This window comes from Hippoglossus stenolepis, chromosome 15 (genome assembly GCF_022539355.2).
Source record: "Hippoglossus stenolepis isolate QCI-W04-F060 chromosome 15, HSTE1.2, whole genome shotgun sequence".
In the NCBI taxonomy this organism is placed as follows: Eukaryota; Metazoa; Chordata; class Actinopteri; order Pleuronectiformes; family Pleuronectidae; genus Hippoglossus; species Hippoglossus stenolepis.
The window spans coordinates 19,059,153-19,077,178 of NC_061497.1; the positions used below are offsets into that span (position 1 = coordinate 19,059,153).

Sequence of the window (18,026 nt, forward strand, 5' to 3'; positions counted from 1 at the left end):
AAATGATGTCAGCAAATGTTCACTTATTGAATCCTACCCACTTTTTTCATATTTCATCCAAACATTTTTGTGAAATCTGACAATAAATCACAACCAGCAAACAAAGACATTGAGCGAGAGCATTTAAACAGATCCGATTCATTTTCTTACTCGGCTACTTCCATTCCACATTCATCCATTTCATATATACTCAGTATATTGGTTTCCAACATCTGTTTGAATTGATTTAATGTTTATTTTCATTTTGTCATCACAGCTGATACTTGACCAACTTTTTAAACTGTAGTGTTTTTAGTTATATAAAGAATGGGCTGGTTGGCTCTCTGTGGTTTTACTAACAATTCTTATAGTTTCTTTTGTAGTATTATTATGTGCACAAGTTTGAATTTAAACAACCTTATTGAAAAACAAGTGTATCTCTCTTTATATGAGCAGCTGTAGTGATGATGAAAAATCATGCAGCTGCTCCAAAGGTGGTGAATAATGAAACGACTCCAAGGAAACTAACATGACCTTTTATAATTCTACACCAGCCACGTGGCTGCATTTTCATATTAACAGTTCTGAGCAATACATTGAAATATCAGTAATTTCTGTCAAATTCTAAAATACATTTCACTAAGTTCACAGTCAATATCGCCTCATTTTATGTCAATAGACCAACTGTCAAAATGTCACATGATGACATTACAATAGCACATCAAAGTGTATCCAAGGCTTTGATCAAGAGCTTAAAGAGACATTAAAAAAGCCTTCCACTAACTCCATTTATTGCTTTTTTAAAATTATCTGCTTATTGTTTACCTACAGTAACATGGATATTAAAGGTCTGCTAGTACACATTCAAAACGATAAAAGGGGCTATTTTAATAATCATAAACAAATCATCAGTCATGTTTGTAGAGGTGTTCATGGCACAAGTGTGAGACCCAGTGGACACACAGGGGATTGCAGGACGACAGCACATCATTTAAAAAATACAGGAACTTTGGCCTTTTAGTACAGTGAAGCTACATTATTGTTTCTCAGTAGAAGTTGCACTTAACATACTGTACAAATCTGGCAGCAGAATAATAATATAAAGTCAAGGGTATATGCATTTGTCGGACAAAGTGATCACCATTCACACTCAATTTATTGTCTAATTAACATAAGCTGCATGTTTTGGGGCTGTGGGAGGAAGATGGAGTTTCTGGAGAAAACTCACACAGACACAGGGAGACCATGCAGACTCAACATAGAAAGTTAGCCATCTGGATCAAATCTATAACCTATTAGGGGCAGTGCAAGCCACTTTACCGCTTTACCAGAGTGCCACCCAGCTTCGTTCATGGATTCCATTTATAAGAGCTGTAACATCCTTCACAGACAACAGCAGAACAAACTGCCTGCACCTGTCTGTTCCTTGGATGTCCGAAGTATGTTCACCTTCAATGTGTCCAACTTTCATCGGCCATTTTCAGAAGTCTGACAGAAAACACAATGTTCTATTGTAGCTGCATGGTTCAGTTTTGTTGTCCTGTGTCTTTCCTCCGCTTTAACAACTGATTTTCCAGCTCTTCCACTTGAACCTTATCCTGTCTCTTCATCCCCTTCCTCAGGTCTGCTAGATCTTTTGCACTAGAGAGAAAGACACAACGGATGCAGCAGTTTTAAACAAGGAGAGGAGAGATCAGGATTAAAACCATAATATAATTGATAGCCTAACTGGAAGTGTTTAATCGTTCACCTGAGGGGGATGAGAATGATTCCACACGTCAGGTTGAGCTGCTGAATAATCGCCTGAAGGCTCGGACTGGAAAACTGGACAGAAACACTCATGAGATTAAGCAGAAATTGACTTACTACTTAAGGACGTGGACTTAATCAGTACAAACCTTCAGAGGCGGAACACAGGCACCGGGCGTGTCACTGTAGAAATGGTTGATGGCTTTCTGAAGGACCACAGCCTGCTGAGTGAGGCTCTTCAGATATTCTGAGCTTTCCTTCGTACTGTCGTGGTTCTCACCGACCTTCATATGTGCAACAGCAAAAGGGTTTTACTTAAAATTAGGAGCATGTAGCATCAACACAACACCAGCAAACACGGTATTCCACACTTTAAAAACACACCTGGCTCTTATATATCGTATAAGCCTCTCTTTCATGTTGCAGAGCTGATCGAAACTCTCCTTTGGTCTCGTATACGGTGGCGAGCAGATGATGACTGCGGAGAAGACAGTCATGGAGACGCAGAGACGTTACAATAGCAAATGAAGAGGAAGCATTTCTCGCATTTTCTGTAATTGTAATGTGTTTCTGTCTGTTTCTGAATAGAAAAATGTGGGGAAAAAACAGCGGAACATGGAAATAAACTTGTAGTCACCTGTGTGCCAGCCTCACAGATGTGGCGCCGCGGTATTTTGAGGTCAAATTTAAGGCATTCTGTAGGAACTTCAGGGAAAGTTCATGCTCCATCAGTCCATGAAGCACGAGACCCAGCATACTCTGATGTAGTGGAGCACAACAGGCACATTAATAACAAATACAAAAAGATGTCATGGCTTATTTGAATTTACCAGTACCTGAGTCTTTTTGTTAGTTTGTAAAAAATCTCTCCTCAAGATTTATTCCCATTTAAGTCTCCCCCAACATTACTTAAAGGCTTTTTTCTTTCTATTGCTCCCTCCTTTCTGATTTGCTGTATTATTACCTCTGATATCATGTTTTTGCCCGAGTCAGTTGTTTCTCGGTTTGTTTCAGCAGGATTATGCAAAGACAACACTTATTAACATTTGAGCTTTCATTGTTCAGGCTTTCCTAATGAACCAAATCCACATTGAAAGTGTATAAATGACTTTAAATGTCAAGAATAGATCAATAACATCTTAATGGTTCTTTTGTGAAGTAGAAAGAAAGAAGGCGATACTTTGCAGATGTGTTCTCACTTACATCCAGCAGTGCGACCTGCGGATGGTCCTCTCCGCTCACAAGCAGCGTGAGGTACCGTGCTCGATACAGCAGCTTTAAGGAGATGGAGAGTTGGCCTCCAGCAAAGCAGTACAAGCCCAGGTGAGTCTGAACGACAGACAGGAGAAACCCTCCAGTCAGGTGAGATGTTTGTAAGAGAAAAGAAGATTGACGTGCTCCACTGTCTGTAGATCGATAAGAAGGTGAAGGAACTCACATAGTCTTGTATGGTCTGTGGATGGTCAATACCCTGGAGTCGCTCACTACTCATAACAACCTTTTCCTGGTGGCTGAGAGCCTGTGAGACATGAGGAAAACTGTGCTTTATGACAGTCTGGGACCAGACAATAAGTCATGAAAGGAACATTATTGAATATTTACATCCGCATATTCCCCCAAGATGTAGCTGAGTCGTCCCAGGAGACGCAGACACACGCACACGTCCTCATGCAGGACCCCACAGACGCTGCTGAACAGAGTCAGGGCCTGGCTTATCAGCTCATAGCCGTCTCTGAGAAGCCCTGAGAGCAAAAACATGAGCAAAACATGTACACAACAAGCTAAGGACACCTGCATTAGAATATAGATGTGAGCTCTTAACACGCTGAATGATTTTAACACATTAGCAAGTTAAAGTCTGTGTGAATCACTGAAGCGTGGATGGACGATATACGTTTTAGAAGCTGGATATGACCCTAAATACAATGTTTGTGTATAAGTGAGCAAATGGACCTCCATCAAGTGGAGTCATGTTTACAGGTCCAGTTGAGCAACTATTCCTGTCAAGGTTCAGTCACATCCAGCACCCAGGCGAGGCCACCATGTGATTCTCAATGTAAACACACGCACTCTACTTGATGTCTGTGCAGCTCTCACCCTGCTGCACTGCCACCTGTGCACGTTGCACAAGCCGTGTAGCATCTGTCGCTGTGGGCTTGAGATGTTTGACCACAGGGAACATGTTGACGACATCTTCCTCACCAAACACCGGCCTGTGTCGAGACTCAAACACATACTCCCTCAGCTGTACCTAAAAACAGAGAGAGTGAGAAAAGAGTTGCCAGCTTTGGTTTTTCATTTCATTTTCTGATTTGTTTATATTGAATTTTATTTATTATAATTTTTTCTTACTTTATATTTTTGTTGTAACGTTGCTCTTATTGCTGAGCTGACCTGTCCTCTTGTCCAACACTTTTCATTGTACCATTAACCTCGTGTTAACTGATATACAACATTAAAACTTGCTGCATTTTAAAGCGGCAATAGATAACTTTGCCCTTTGGTGACCCCCAGTGGCTGCTTGTTACCACCGCTGAGGAGGTTATGTTTTCACCTCTGTCCGTTTGTTTGTCAGCAGCATTACGCAAAACCAACAAAACAGATCGTTTTCAGAAAAGAACTCATAAAATGTTGGTGCAGATCAGGACAAGGCAGATCCACGGATTTCTTTTGTCACTTTCTTTAACGTTGTAAGAGAATGGACTTTTTTTTGACATTTTCACTGATTTCTCATGCATGTTTTAGAGTGTGTGAAATGTGGTGCAGCTTGATTGTATTGGAGGGGACAGTTGGGCCCTGGTGGAGGTACATGCTCTGCTGAGTGCCACTCCTATGTAAATGTATGATGAAGAGTGACATGTTAGATGTCTAACCTGGATGCCCATCTTGATGGCGATCTCTCTCAGGAGGGAGATCCTCTGAAGGCCGTGCTTTTCTATCACTTCATCTATACTGTCACTGGATACAGAGAGAGGCAAAGTGTAAAATCCTGTATCCAGCCACACACATTCAGTAATCACAGACACACACCATGTACCTGTTTATCATGTAGTTGAAGTAGTCTCCGGCCTCAGCCCTGATCCTGCCCCACAGCTCGCTGGGGGTCAGCCTCGCCCACACGCTGTCCGTCAACAAGGCGACTCGACTCCCGTGGCTCCGTCGGCGTCGGCTCCTGCGGCGAGAGAGCAGCTCATCTGAGCCGGAGTCGGGGGTGCAGGACGAGGAGCTCAAGAGGCAGTTCAGGAAGTGACTGACGGCAGCAGAGAAAGCTGCAGGTTCCACATCCTGAGAGAAAATGAAGATTAGACACTTAGCTGGAAAATTACTGCTAGATTGTAAAACATGAACATTTTAAGTTTCCAATATTTGAGCACATCACCTGTAGAAAGGTCCTGAAGATGTGTTTTGCACTTCTGATGATGACTTCACTGACAGCAAGTCTCTGTGAGGGAACATCTGATCAGTTCTCTCAAAAGCTTTATTCAAAGAACATGTAATCAGCAAGAAAAATGAGTGTTGCTCCACGATATTTTATTTTATGTTGTTATATTTCATGCTTTGTTCTAAGCATTTTATTTGCTTCCTTACTTGTGTACTGGGTGTACTTTTAACTAGAGTTTACCACATATGGTATACATATTGCATGTTCTTGTGCTGCTGCTCTTATTTATCTTTTTGTGAGATAAAGATCATTTTCAACTCAAGTGGACAATAAAGTTGTTTTTTTAGTATAGAGTTAATAACATTTGTGGTAAAAGTACCTTGATGTGGCCGAGTCTCCCTCTCTCCTCCACCCTGTGCAGCTCCCCCAGTAGGGTGCCCAGGTATCGCACGTTCACACCCTGCTGGTGGAGCACCGACGTCAGGGTCCCTCCATCCATCGGCACTGCTGTGTGGTCGAGACAGTCCCTCAGCTACGCACACACACACACACAAACACACACATAAACACCATTATCATCACGCATGTTAAACTTCATGCACATAATTATTGCTTCACACAACGCTCACCACTGCTGGAATCTGATTGGACAATAGAAAAGCGGCTGCGTCCCATAACAACTTCCTCTGTCTCTGAACGTCCTCGACAGACTCAGCTGAGAAACGAACACCTGCGGCAAAGACACACACTGTTTAATCTGGTGTGTGTGTGTGTGTGTGTGTGTGTGTGTGTGTGTGTGTGTGTGTGTGTGTGTGTGTGTGTGTGTGTGTGTGTGTGTGTGTGTGTGTGTGTGTGTGTGTGCGTATTCAGTACCTGGAGAGCAAACATCTGGATTGAAGCGGATGTCAAAGCGAGTGTCACTCACGGATCCGACAGCCTGACAAGCTTTCGTCATCACATCTCTTCTCTGAGATTCTAAATGAGTGAAATGTGAATCATTACAAAATATCACAACCGATCAATGATCACAACCTTCTGTACTTTCTCAGTCTTATGTTTCTCAACTCAATTTCTCTCTGCAGTAAACCAGCTTCTCCTGGTTAATCAATATTCTGCCGGTGTTAGTCACCCATGGCATCTGCGGCTGTGGTTGTATCTCCAGTTCTCGGCTCACAGACCAGATCTTCTTCACTCTGCTCCGTAGCTTTATCCTGGTCCTCCAGTTGGCTGAGCCCCTGGGCCACCATCTTGACATAAAGTTCATACCTGCAACACAAAACACAAGTTAATAGAATTAAAGGCTTTGTTTCCAATGGTTTTAATGGGGCCCTACATGGGGCTCTATAGGGGCCTCACATTCCCCTCCCTCACCTCTGCTGGACAAAGGCTTCTTTCAGCTCCGGTCTCAGGCTGGCCAGGCTGTGACGATGTTCCCGTGGGTAACCCAAGCTCCTACATTCCTCTGGCACCTCCTCGACCATCTCCCTCATCTCCCTCGTCTCACTTGCAGTCTCCGAGAACTGGAAGTTGAGGTCAGGGGGGACGGTGCGGAGAAGATCCAAGATGTAAGGTCGTCCATCATTACCCAGGATGCCCTTGGTTTCAATGCCAGAGCAAAGCTCCACTGGGATGTTGTCGTGGTTGAGCACCTGGTGACGCTGGATTCTCAGTGGTTTACAGGTTTTATCCAGAAGCTCCAGAAACCTGTGGGAAAAAATACTTCTGATCATATTGAGTAAGGTTAAACTTTTACTTGATCAAGACGTAAATATCTGAAATAGACGTTTTTGTTTTCTGCTGACGTGAATTTTACCTTGGGTGCGTAAATACAGTTGCTCCATAGTCATTAGAGCCATAGACGAGACTCTGCTCCTGACTCTTCTCCAGTATCCCAGGAACAATCGTCTGAGCGATGACACGGACACCACGATAATCCACCACAGCCGTCCCAAGGGTGTGAAGCCCATCTGTGTCGACAGATGCATATGCCTGCGTTGCATAAAATCAGTTTGATTATTTTTTTATTGATGATAAGAATATGAAAACATCTGCATGGGGGGGGGATAAGATCAGACAGACACAACATCTGAAGGGAACATTTGAAAAGTAGTCCATGCAACTGCAGGGAGGATTGTCACCTTGATGTATGACTGATAAATGTGTTTTTTCCCTTTAATGTTCACATATCAAACCCTGATAGAACAACTGAATGTAAAAGTCAGATACATCCTCATTTCTCCTGCAGGTGTTGACGTCTGGATCTACCTGAGCTCCTCTCAAGTCGCAGGTGGCAGCAGCGTGAGCAGCAGTGTTGCCCCCCAGTGGTCGGTAGTGCTCAGATATGTCGAACCCCAAGCTGAGGAAGATGTTGTTCCAGATGAACATTTGCATATGAGGCGCCTCACTGGGGTTTATCGGCATGACGTTACCGTCGATTACGGCCACAGCACCTTGTGTTGCAGCGGCAACAAAGTCACTGTTGGTCTGGGAAGATTGATTTAAAAAAGGTAATAAACAAAAGAGCAACAAAAAAGCAACACAATCTAATACCAGAGCGGAAACATGGGGGAATTATATAACGTTTATTAAAAAGCTGAACAGCACAGAGAAGTTTAAGAGGATATGGGAAGTGTTATGTGTCTCAATCCTATATACTTTAAGTCTCTAAACTGATGATCTCACAAATCTGCTTCTCCACTGATCTGGGAGAACATTGGAAAGAAGAATTGAAATCACCTTAAACACGCTCCTCTCTCTGTGCAGACGCTCCTGCAGGGACTTCCTGGGAAGTTCCCTGCATCCCTGCAGCTCCTCATTCCAATCCCGGCTCTGTGGTCAGAACACACAATCTAAATATCAGCATTATCATCACTATCAGTGCATACATACATGTGCCCTTAGCTCTGTAGTTTAGTGCAATATTATATTTCCTAATTTAGCCTGATTCCCCTAATTTGTGTCTGCAACCTGCCCGGCTGTGTGCTTGTCCTGGCCCATGTGGCTGGCGTGCGTCTCCTCTGCTCGGACACAGTCCAGGGTGTGCTCTCCGTGAGGGGCCGCCCAGGTGAACACCTGAAAAGGTGCTGCGAAACGCTCATAAGGGTGCAGCTGGACTCTGGCTCAAAGCAAGAGACAACATTTACCTGTTAGCAACGTCAGAAGGTTATGTTTTACCAGATTGATATTTTCTCGTCACTTGATGGTTGGAGGTGATAACAGACGCTCACCTTCTCTTCTGCAGGGCACTGAAGTTTTTCCTGAACGCAGGACTGACGTGATTCAGCAGCTCAACCAGGGAGTGGCAGTGGATTTTGGGAGCTGCAGGTTTCGGGTTGAAGTTGAAGGCAGTGGACCTGGAGCAGTCAGAGCACACAAACTGTAGCAGGAGTTTCTACAAACCTCATTGATTACAAAAGCAATAGGAACTTAAAAACTAAGCACTTAGCAACGACAGTGTAACGCTCACTGGTTGAGGTAGAAACCACGTGTAGACGACGTAATGTTGAGCTCTCTGTCCTCCATGGTCAGGGCGTTGAGGTACATTAGGTCTCCGTGCATCTTCCTGTTCCCTGGAGGAGGATTCCAGCTGCTCATGGTCAGAACCCGCAGGCACTGTAAAGGCTGTAAGGACACTTCACTATGAATTAAGAGAACATGTTGCATTGAAGTTTGCACAATATGTTTAACAAAGTCATATTTGCAGTAATAGGTTCATCTCTCACCTTCCAGTCGTCTCTGACGGGCTGCAGTGGAAGAAGAGGTCGCTCCTTACATCCAGGGAGGATGAACTCCGGAGGCCTGTGGTCAACGGACTCCTTCTCAGAGACTCGCCTCTTCCCCACATTTTCACCGTCTGAAACGATGAATATGTTGAGTGACAGAAATGCTCAGAATGAGTGTGACGTGAGGAGGTGTAAGAGAAGAATGTTACCCTTGTCTCCTCTGGTGTAAAAGGTGAGGTATGACAGCGAGCTGCCGTTCACGCCGTTGTAAGCGTCCGCAGGGTCGAGGCTCCTCAGAAGATCACAGACATGACGTAGATGAAGACGAGCGTCGCGCACTGTGTAACAATCTGCAACGAGATCAGAGGAGATGCTCGTACAGTGCTGGATTCAATCTGCCATGAGTGCATGATGAAGGGATCGTGTTTATTGTTGCTGCGGTGCGTTTCATGAAAGACGATAAAGAAACAAACCAGTGTATGTTCTGGACAACACAACAACAGAGCAGTGTTAGTTACAGATATTTAAACTTTCTAAAACAGCCTGTAAAAACTCACAGAAAACCACAGTTTATCATGCAATCATTTCATAGGTGAATTTAATACACAGTTCAATATAATAATTGAGAAATAAACAATTCACACACTATGTAAATATTGTATATTTCACAGAACGCAACTGCAAGTGACCAGTACATTTAGGAACTTATAACTTTATATATATTGTGTCAATATGGTTCTTTTCTGGTCTTGATGACCACAAAGCTCTTTACAGTAAAGTTTCACCCATTCACACACACATTCATACATTGCATCCATGTGCAGCGTCTTCCTCTGTCACACATCAGGGGCAATTTGGGGTTCAGTATCTTGCCCAAGGACACTTGGGCAATCGGAATGGAGTAGACTGGGATCAAACCACCGACCTTCTGGTTAGCGGACGAACCAGTTGTAGCTGTAACATTCTTCTCTATCAACAGATCTGTGAACTAATGAACACTTCTATATTCAAGTAAGAACAACTGAGACAAAGAGAGAGAATGTGTTCAGCACCTGTCGAACTTATAATTGATGCTGATTTGAACTTCTAGAAAAATCTAACTTATAATGAGGACAGAGTAGACGGAGGCGTTACCCTCCACCAGCTTGATCAGCGCTCCGTCCTGAAGGCCCTGGATGCAGCTCAGCTCTGTGAGGTTGTCCAGCGCGGTGCCTCCCAGCTGCAGAGAGAAACGTGTGCGATGGCACGTGACCTCGTGATCCATCAGCACCTGGTGCAGCTCGGCCACCAACATCTGGCCTGACACCTGAGAGCGGAGGAGAGAGTGAATCAGAGAGACGTGAAGATACAGGGAAGAATCTTCAGGGGAAATAAGGACAGAACCTGGAGCTCCAAACTCTCTGTTCCAGGAGGCTGGATTCTGACAGTACATCCCGTCTCTTGGAGATCAACTATGTCACGGATGCTGAGTTGTTCCTTTTTGTCAGGATCACATTGTTCCACACCAGCTTCCTCGGGGCTTTCTGCATTCTGAAGAGGAGGAGCTGCTGACAACAGTGCACAAGAGACACAAATAGATAAAAACTGTCATATGGAGGAACACTTTTTTACACAGAACTTTAAATTAAAAATAGAAAAGTTGTAAAATATAAATAAATATTAAATAAAATTGCATGGAATAACAATAAACAATTAAAGTGAAATATAAAATTCTTAAATGTGTGAAAAAAACCTAAAACTGAATTGTCTGATTGAAGAAGAAATGATTAACACATATGGGATAAAAAACTAAAAGGAAAAGTAATTAACATTTCACTTTGCCTCTTCTCAATTTCACTTTGCCATATATTTTTAACATTTAATCATGGCCTGCTGATTATCCTAAAATCTAAACTATAATAATTGTTTGTTATTGTTTCGTCTGCGAATAAAAGTCGGCCTCTGATGTGCGATGATCTGCTGTACAAGCTTCCACTAGAAGCTGCAGAAGCATGTATGAATAATTCAGTTTAATAAAACCACCCACCTTTGACATGCGGTGCTGCCAGAAACAACCTGTCGACTAAAAACAAGGTCAACTTCTTCCTCTCAGCTCCTTCCTCCTCCTCCTGAGTCAGATCCGTCTCCACAGCCTCCTGCAGACCTGAACTCTCGGCCTCGTCCTCTTCCCTCTCCGGTGGGTTTTCCTGACATTCAACATGTTCTTCCTTCAAACGATCTGTCGAGTGATCTGTGTCGTCCTCAAACAGATTCATCTCTGTTTTCGTGTTAAGGTCCTTTTCGTTTACGTTCTGATGCGAGCGCTCACTCATCTGCTCGTCATCCTGCCCGCTCTCCTGCGTGGGGTCTACATGACACCCTGCAGGGTCAAAGGTCGGCTTCCTTTGTGATTCCTTCTCCTCCGTGTTGTTTGCATCATGTTCAGCCGGCATCACTGAAGTGCACTCTGATTGAACACTTACTCCTTTGTCTTTTACATCCGCCTCTGTCCAGGTAAACTCTGCATGTTCCTCACCAACCGTATCCTTCTGCTGCACCTTCAAGACATCTGCTTCTTCAGTGTTCTCCTCTTGTAGCTCAGTGTATTGTTCTGTTTGTAATATACAGATTTTCACTTCTTCTTCTTTTGCTTCCTCGTGTAAATCTCTGAAGGACAGTTTGTTTCTTTCTGAATGTTCTTCCACTTTCCCTGACTCCTCTAACCCAATAAAAATGTCAGACCAGGTTTCAGATCCCAGCATCTGTTCACTCGCTTTCTCTGATGGCAAATTATAGAGATTTTCTGAGTGTCTCCCTCGTGATGTTTCCACCTTCTGCAGTATTTCGTGTTTTTCCTCAACATCCTCAGACCTCAGACACACAAACATCTCTGTCTGTGTCTGAACCTCTGCCTGAGTCTCTGTCTGAGTCTGCACCCCCATACCGATCTGTGTCTCCATTTCCGTCTGCGTCTCCACCTCAGAGAACCCCCTGTTTCTCCTCATGATGCTCCTCTCTTGTCCCGGGTCAAACACCCTGCTCACTCCCTCCCCTCGCCCCTCTTCCTCCTCGGACACCAGCAGACACACCATGGGCTCCACCAGGGTCATGTCCCCTCCCATGCTGCTGCTCAGGATGATGTCGGGGAACAGGAAGTGCTCTGGTTCGAGGGATGGGTTCGTCACGCCGGCGGAGACGGTCAACAGATCGTCCTCCAGGTCGTCACAACATTCACTCTCTTCGCTGGACAGCAGGGGGGATCTTTCTGCCTCGTCCTGGCCTGCTGTGTCCTTACACTTAAAGTAGTGTGACAGAGTGTGACAGCACTGCACTATGTTTCCCATGGTGCCTTTCTGAACAAAACAGCAATGCAACTCTGCAGAAAGCCTATGGGAGAAAAGACAACAGTGTTAATAGCGTTTCAAGCTATTAAGAGAAAGTTGAATCACAGTTGATTGTAACGTATTTTTGTTGCTTTCACCCTGAGAGATGATGGAAACTCCTCCCGGTGTTGAGTTACTATTTAAATCTTAAATGCACAAACGCCTTGTATTAAGCTGCTAAGTATACACTGCGACAGGCTTAGTCACATGTGTGCGTGTGTCTGTATGTGTGGCAGGTGTGAATACAAGCAGCTAAGAGCCTTAGACAACAGCTGATGACAGAGAGATTACAAAGTGTTCCTGCAGCGGTGTCACCTTTCAGTGGAACGGACTGGAACACCTCGGAGACTGGATCCGTTCAGATGAGCCCTGGAACGATGAGGGACATGTGGGAATCCTGGAAAACAGATGAAAGGGCTCGATGACGAAGAGCTGCCTCTGAGCTCCACAGAATTGTATGAATCAAAACACACAAGACCTCAAATTAGTTTTGAAAAAGTAACACACCTTATTCGAGCTCACAAGGACAAACAAGTACAGCATCAAGATGACATGATGGGTCCTACCAGGCAGTGCAGAGAGAGGGAGAGACTGTCAGTCTGTGTCCTCTCCTCCAGACTCCTGAAATCAGAGAGGTGGCGTCTCCCAGGTTTTCCTCCAGAGCAGGAGACTCCCCTCTTTTGTCCTTGCTGCGAAACTACGTTACACAAACGGAGCTTCAGTGCATGTGTGTGTGTGTGTGTCCGCCGTTCATGGCTGGAGAGGGTGTGTGCTGGAGCCTGTAGGCCCCACATGCACATTCACACACTTAGTACCCATTCAAGTCCAGAAGAGGGCAACCTCCCTGCTGTTCATGATGTAACTTCCTGTTACCGCTCTATGCACTCTCTAGCAACCTTGAGTGTGAGCACATGCAGAAGATGTAGAATCACAAGCAGCAGGAGGGTTGCAGCTCCTCAGTGTTTTGTTATATTTGTAAAAAAAACGACACGTCACATCCTTCTCCAAACACAAAGTCCTGGAAACAAACCTCCAGTGTTCAGGCTCCGCTCGGCTTGCACAATTTGAGGAGTGAGCTGGAAACGATGGAGCTCCGCGGTTGCCATGGCAGCGCTGCAGAGGAACATTAACATTCCGAGCACGGTCGCCAAGACAACAGTGGGAACAGTCTAGAATGGGACATTTGCTCTGAGACAAGTGTAGTTTTGTGTCAGTGATTAAATAAAAAATGTTAATTGAATGACTCCTTATAATTGTTAATAAAGGAATCACCGAGTTGATAAATGGATTTGAAAATCTAGATTGTAATTAAAACTTTCTTTCTCAATTAATTTGTATATTTTTCAAACACAGACAGTTGAAATTAGTTTAAGTTAAGATAAATAAATAGATAAAAATGGAAAAATAAACCTTCATATATATATATAAATATGAATTAGTGGGTGCATTGCAAATAAATCTGTGTGCAGTTTCTTAATTTTTGTCTTTCAGACTCTCTCTCCCCCACATCTCTTAAAATTTCTCATTGCTATATATGATAATATTTGAATGCTACAGCTGGTAGCAATACATTTCTTTATGATCTGAACTGCGACCTGGTACAGTAATGATGTCAACAAGAGACTTTGTGTGTTGAGGTTTGCTCTCCACTTCTCTTTTGTGTGTCTGTGCTGCCACCGCAGATCATATCAGATGTTGTGTTATCTGTTGCTTGAGGTTTCGGGTTCATCTGCCTGATTTCATTGTGGATATTCACTCTAAAATTGTACATTTCTGTAGGACAAAATCTTTCATATATGTTGTACTGATATGAACACTGATGCTTACACCGCTGCAGAAATATCAGCTGGACACGACCCTCAAGGGATAAAGGGTGTAATGGATGGATTGATAACCGAGACTCAATAACACAAGGATTTATGGTCACAGGAGGAAAAACACAGGTCTAAATGATCAAATGAATGATGGCTGAATTCCATTTCGCTGCTTCCATTTCTGTGTCCTTGCATTGTTCATGCTGACGTATACATACACACGTGACCCACTGAGACGTTGACACAGAACAGAGCCTTTTGTTAATGTCATCAGTGACACGGTTGTTTTTTTTTTTACACTGACAAAATGTCTGCTGCGAAGAAACCTTTTAAAAACCCTGAAAACAGACAACATGACAAGAGGAGTATCGTTCTGCCATTGTTAGGCACATTGCATGAATTTAATAAAGTGCAAATCATACAAAATGTCCCTACACCGCCTTCACGAGTGACTTTCTGCACCTGGACGCTGGTTGAATGGCACAGACCAATGTTCACACACCCAGAGGCAAAGGCTACTACTTACAGGCAAAAGCTGTGTTGTTAAAACCAAAAGGCATCCATTTATAAAACTGAACCACTGTTCACTCTTTGCTGACCCACTCGTTTCCTCGTAATTTCCAAGTAGCATGTCGTACCATCAATGTGACAATTTGCGCTACTATGTCTACGTGTAGATCGATCACTCGCGCCTGTGCAACTACCTCTAACTCTACGGACAATCACAAGGTTACATCTCCCTCATCTTTTTCTAGAATAACCACATCACGTGTTGACCGAGGTCGGCCGACACCTGCTGGAAGACAACGCCACCTCTCCATCGTCATCACAGAGCGGTTTCTCCCTCCCCTGCTCCCATGTCCACCCTCCTGTGCACCCTGCTGTCCTCGATATCCTCCCACTCGTCCTCCAGCCCCTCTGCGCCCTGCATTGTGATTGGTCGGTTCAAACGCAGGAGGCGGAATCTAAGTGGCACCAAGAAGAGGGCGGGGTCGGGCATGGAGTGTGGCCGCTGCGGTGACGTCACTCTCTCCTGCGGGACGCACGCCCTGACCCGCTCCTCCCTCAGGGTGACACGCCTCCTGTGTCGCTCCTCTGGTTGGCTGGGGGAAGCGGGAGGAGGCGGAGACAGAAGCCAGTCTGAGCTGTCCCCTTCATCTTCATCATCGTCTTCGTCCTCCTCTTCTTCTTCTCCTTCTCCTTCTCCATCCTGTCCTCTGGGTTCCTCCCCTCCTTCCGCAGCAGACTCGGCGCTCTGCCGTTGATGGAACAGTTTTAAGCGTGCGGTGTGGAGCTCGTGGCAGAGGGTCGTCGTGGTGACGTTTTGGCGTTGCAGCTCACGACTCAGCAGCGTGATCTTGTGGCTGCGTCGTTTCAGTTCCTCCAGGAAATGCCGCTCTTCGTCCCTGAGGCTCCTACTGAGTGCTGATGTCCGAGCCCGGCCAGCCCGCAGCTCACCACGCACAGCGACCATCATGCACTGCTGGTCTTCCAGGAGACGCTCTGCAGCCTCACAACGTGCAGCCAGCTCCGCTTCCTCCTCTGAGAAACACAGATACACACATAGAAAATGACTGCACTGTATACAAACAACTTTCTGCTTCATCAATCCTTCTCATATCGCATTTAATACATTTTTCTTTTCACTTGGCTTTTCTGTGTTCCCTCATTTGTTGGGCATATATGTGCATTATTGATATAATACACATATATAAAGATTTAGATTTCGTAAAAATGGATGATGCACAAAGACTGAGTTAGTTGTTTACATATAAAACTTAAAAATTAACCAGTTGTCTTGAGAAAGCTTCAGAGAAGAGAAAAAAAGTTTCTATTGAGTCAATTTATAGATATGAAATAGTTCTATATAGCCGCTTTCAGACATGCACTGAACTCTGCAGGTCCACCGCAGTTTTTATGTTTCTGTATTTGTGAACGCAAATGTTCGAGTGAGAGCCTCCGAACTTTCTCCGCCTGGCCCCCTAGTGTAAAGTCTGCAGAAAGTCCGGAGGAGTCGATGTGAGAAAACAGCAGGGGATCCTCTGCAGGATCGGTTGATGATGCCTCTAACACGTGACAAAAACTAAATAATATAAATATCTCAGGTTAGAAAAGTGCTGCCATACACTGACAAAGTTGACATGAGAGTTTGTGGCGATAAGAGCCAACACTGTTGTCGATGAGCTGTAAACAAAGTCATGTGATCTCCGCAGCAGAGCACGTTACTGCCTCCGCCTGCTGCACCACCCCTGAATCCTGAGGATTATTTGTTGCTGTTGTGAACTCGTCTGAGCAGAGAATCTCCTGCTGTGATGTGCATGAAGACAAACTGCTGAGAAAGTACGGATCCAATTCTCTGGAGTTCCTCTGCAGGACATGTCTGAAAACGGCTTATGTGAAGATCTCCTCCCCTGATCCAGGTCTGCACTAAAATTGATTGGTTTCACGCTCCACCTCTCTGTTATGGTTATGTAATCCTGCTAACTGACAAACAAACGCAGACGAAAACACATTTTCCTTGGCAGAGGAAACTATGAAAGCTATAGTCTGTATACATGGAACCTTACACTGCTGAAATATGAGTTAACATAATCAGAACTCATGTTTATAATCAGGCAAATGGATGTAAAACTAATGTTGTACAGCTCATCACTGTACATTTTCTATTGTGACGTCCTTAGTGAATTTCCCGGCCTCCTCTTTGGAGCCATTGCACCTTATTATGATATAAAATTTCAGCCTCACCCACAGATCAGCGAGCAGCTCTAGTGTCTCACCTGCTGTGTTTCTGTCAGGAAACCTGGAGTCCAGCTCACAGCTCAGCTCTGCAGACAGGAGCAGTAGAAGTAGATGAGCCAGGGTGAGACACAATGACGATGATTTTAAGAGACACGTAAAGAAGGAGATGGAGAGGGTCACCGGTGGACTGACCATGACAGCGCCTCTTCAGGTGTGTGATCTCCAGCTGCAGGCCGGTCAGCATGGCCAGGTGCTCCTGCTGCAGGAAGGCGATGCCTCTCTCCACACTGGCCACCTGCTGCTCCAGCCTCCCAGCATCCATGGCTGCTGAACCCCCACACAACCTGCACATGCACGAGGGCAGCTGGATGTGTGCACACTTCTTTACATCATTATAGAGCTGCATTCTATTATAGCACTAATGCAATAAAAACATACAGTACAGGTGCTTTTCTGCAACATTTCACTGGATCAATTCTGCTCATTTGCAAAAAGCCTTCTCTCTCATTGAATCTCACAGGTTTGATTTTTTTTTTGCATCTCATTCCTGCAGCGGTGGTCTCTGGTGCTCAGTGTCTTCCTGCACCAGTGAATCCACCAGCCTCACTGTGGCCTACCGTGATACTGAAGCGGTGTGCTGCTCGAAGCGCCTCTCATGGATCCTCGTATCGCCCGGAGATCTCCCTCCTTGATGCTGCAGAGATGCAGAAAAACAACAAGAGCTTCGTGCAAACCGCGCAGGACGCAAACTGACGCTCGTCTCTTGAGTATCTGCCCTCAGGTGAGCTGCTCCTCCGCTGCAGCTGGATGGCGTCTCCTCCTACGTGTGCACGGCTCCTGCTGCAGTCAGAGGAAATAACCTCGTCGTAACCTTCTGTGTGTTCGTGCTGCTGCTGCACTCACAACAAAGCAGTGCTATGGCGGGTGATTAGTGCCACCGGCAGCAGGAGGAGGAGCTTGGTGGATAGGAGGATTCCAGCTGCTGTAAATAGAAAGGGTTGTTTTTCGTCTTTTGCGTTGTTTGTTGGTTGGTTTGGATGCTTTGTTCGTAAGCAAGATTAAACAAAAACTAGCGGAATGGTTTCCACAAAACTCGGTGAATGGATACGTTTGTGGATCCAGATCAGGGGGCGGATCCAGATCCAAGAATCTCTCTCAACTTGCTTCTCCTTATGAAAACAAATCAAGCTAATCTCTACAGTAATTTCATTACTTTATAACATTTCTCTTTAATTTATAATATTTCTATACAAACCACTACAGTGAAAGGTGTATGTAA

General features: G+C 44.7%; 2 protein-coding genes across 6 annotated transcripts; both read right to left on the reverse strand.

Moving 5' to 3' along the window:
* Positions 1–211: 211 nt before the first annotated feature.
* LOC118121677 (clustered mitochondria protein homolog) lies at positions 212–12,996 on the reverse strand. 4 transcript variants are annotated; one of them, XM_047343486.1, is made up of 30 exons: positions 12,761–12,996; positions 12,510–12,591; positions 10,859–12,198; positions 10,216–10,379; positions 9,967–10,138; positions 9,042–9,182; positions 8,833–8,963; positions 8,577–8,731; positions 8,338–8,463; positions 8,078–8,225; positions 7,847–7,939; positions 7,376–7,594; positions 6,924–7,099; positions 6,482–6,814; positions 6,240–6,376; positions 5,984–6,085; positions 5,740–5,840; positions 5,490–5,642; positions 5,108–5,170; positions 4,766–5,013; positions 4,602–4,686; positions 3,826–3,979; positions 3,331–3,470; positions 3,167–3,247; positions 2,932–3,057; positions 2,366–2,487; positions 2,113–2,206; positions 1,878–2,012; positions 1,730–1,803; positions 212–1,620 (listed from the first exon to the last, which is right to left on the reverse strand). In XM_047343486.1, exons 3-30 carry the CDS (start codon positions 12,153–12,155, stop codon positions 1,506–1,508), a joined length of 5,085 nt encoding a protein of 1,694 aa, XP_047199442.1. In that variant the 5' UTR covers positions 12,156–12,198; positions 12,510–12,591; positions 12,761–12,996; the 3' UTR covers positions 212–1,505. The 4 variants fall into 4 exon arrangements, with proteins under 4 accessions (XP_047199442.1, XP_047199444.1, XP_035033613.1 ...); XM_047343488.1 differs by having other exon boundaries at positions 10,216–10,376; positions 12,702–12,996; XM_035177722.2 differs by having other exon boundaries at positions 12,702–12,996.
* A 1,378-nt stretch (positions 12,997–14,374) lies between these two features.
* Positions 14,375–17,662, reverse strand: ccdc92bb (coiled-coil domain containing 92Bb). 2 transcript variants are annotated; one of them, XM_035177882.2, is made up of 4 exons: positions 17,365–17,662; positions 16,940–17,091; positions 16,786–16,833; positions 14,375–15,550 (listed from the first exon to the last, which is right to left on the reverse strand). In XM_035177882.2, the coding sequence occupies exons 2-4, from the start codon at positions 17,067–17,069 to the stop codon at positions 14,835–14,837; spliced, it is 894 nt and encodes a 297-aa protein (XP_035033773.1). In that variant the 5' UTR covers positions 17,070–17,091; positions 17,365–17,662; the 3' UTR covers positions 14,375–14,834. The 2 variants fall into 2 exon arrangements, with proteins under 2 accessions (XP_035033773.1, XP_047199304.1); XM_047343348.1 differs by lacking the exon at positions 17,365–17,662 and having other exon boundaries at positions 16,940–17,348.
* Between the last annotated feature and the right edge of the window lie 364 nt (positions 17,663–18,026).

Excerpts from the sequence above, each read along its gene's own strand:
- ccdc92bb (XM_047343348.1), bottom strand. The coding sequence starts at position 17,153 with ATGCAGCTCTATAATGATGTAAAGAAGTGTGCACACATCCAGCTGCCC. Across the intron at positions 16,834-16,939 it reads CCTGAAGAGGCGCTGTCATG|AGCTGAGCTGTGAGCTGGAC; the intron begins GTCAGTCCACCG and ends TCCTGTCTGCAG. Across the intron at positions 15,551-16,785 it reads TCCTGACAGAAACACAGCAG|AGGAGGAAGCGGAGCTGGCT; the intron begins GTGAGACACTAG and ends TGTGTTTCTCAG.
- LOC118121677 (XM_047343486.1), bottom strand. The coding sequence starts at position 12,155 with ATGGGAAACATAGTGCAGTGCTGTCACACTCTGTCACACTACTTTAAG. Across the intron at positions 8,964-9,041 it reads TTACACCAGAGGAGACAAGG|ACGGTGAAAATGTGGGGAAG; the intron begins GTAACATTCTTC and ends TCATCGTTTCAG. Across the intron at positions 8,226-8,337 it reads AGTGCCCTGCAGAAGAGAAG|AGTCCAGCTGCACCCTTATG; the intron begins GTGAGCGTCTGT and ends GCTTTGAGCCAG.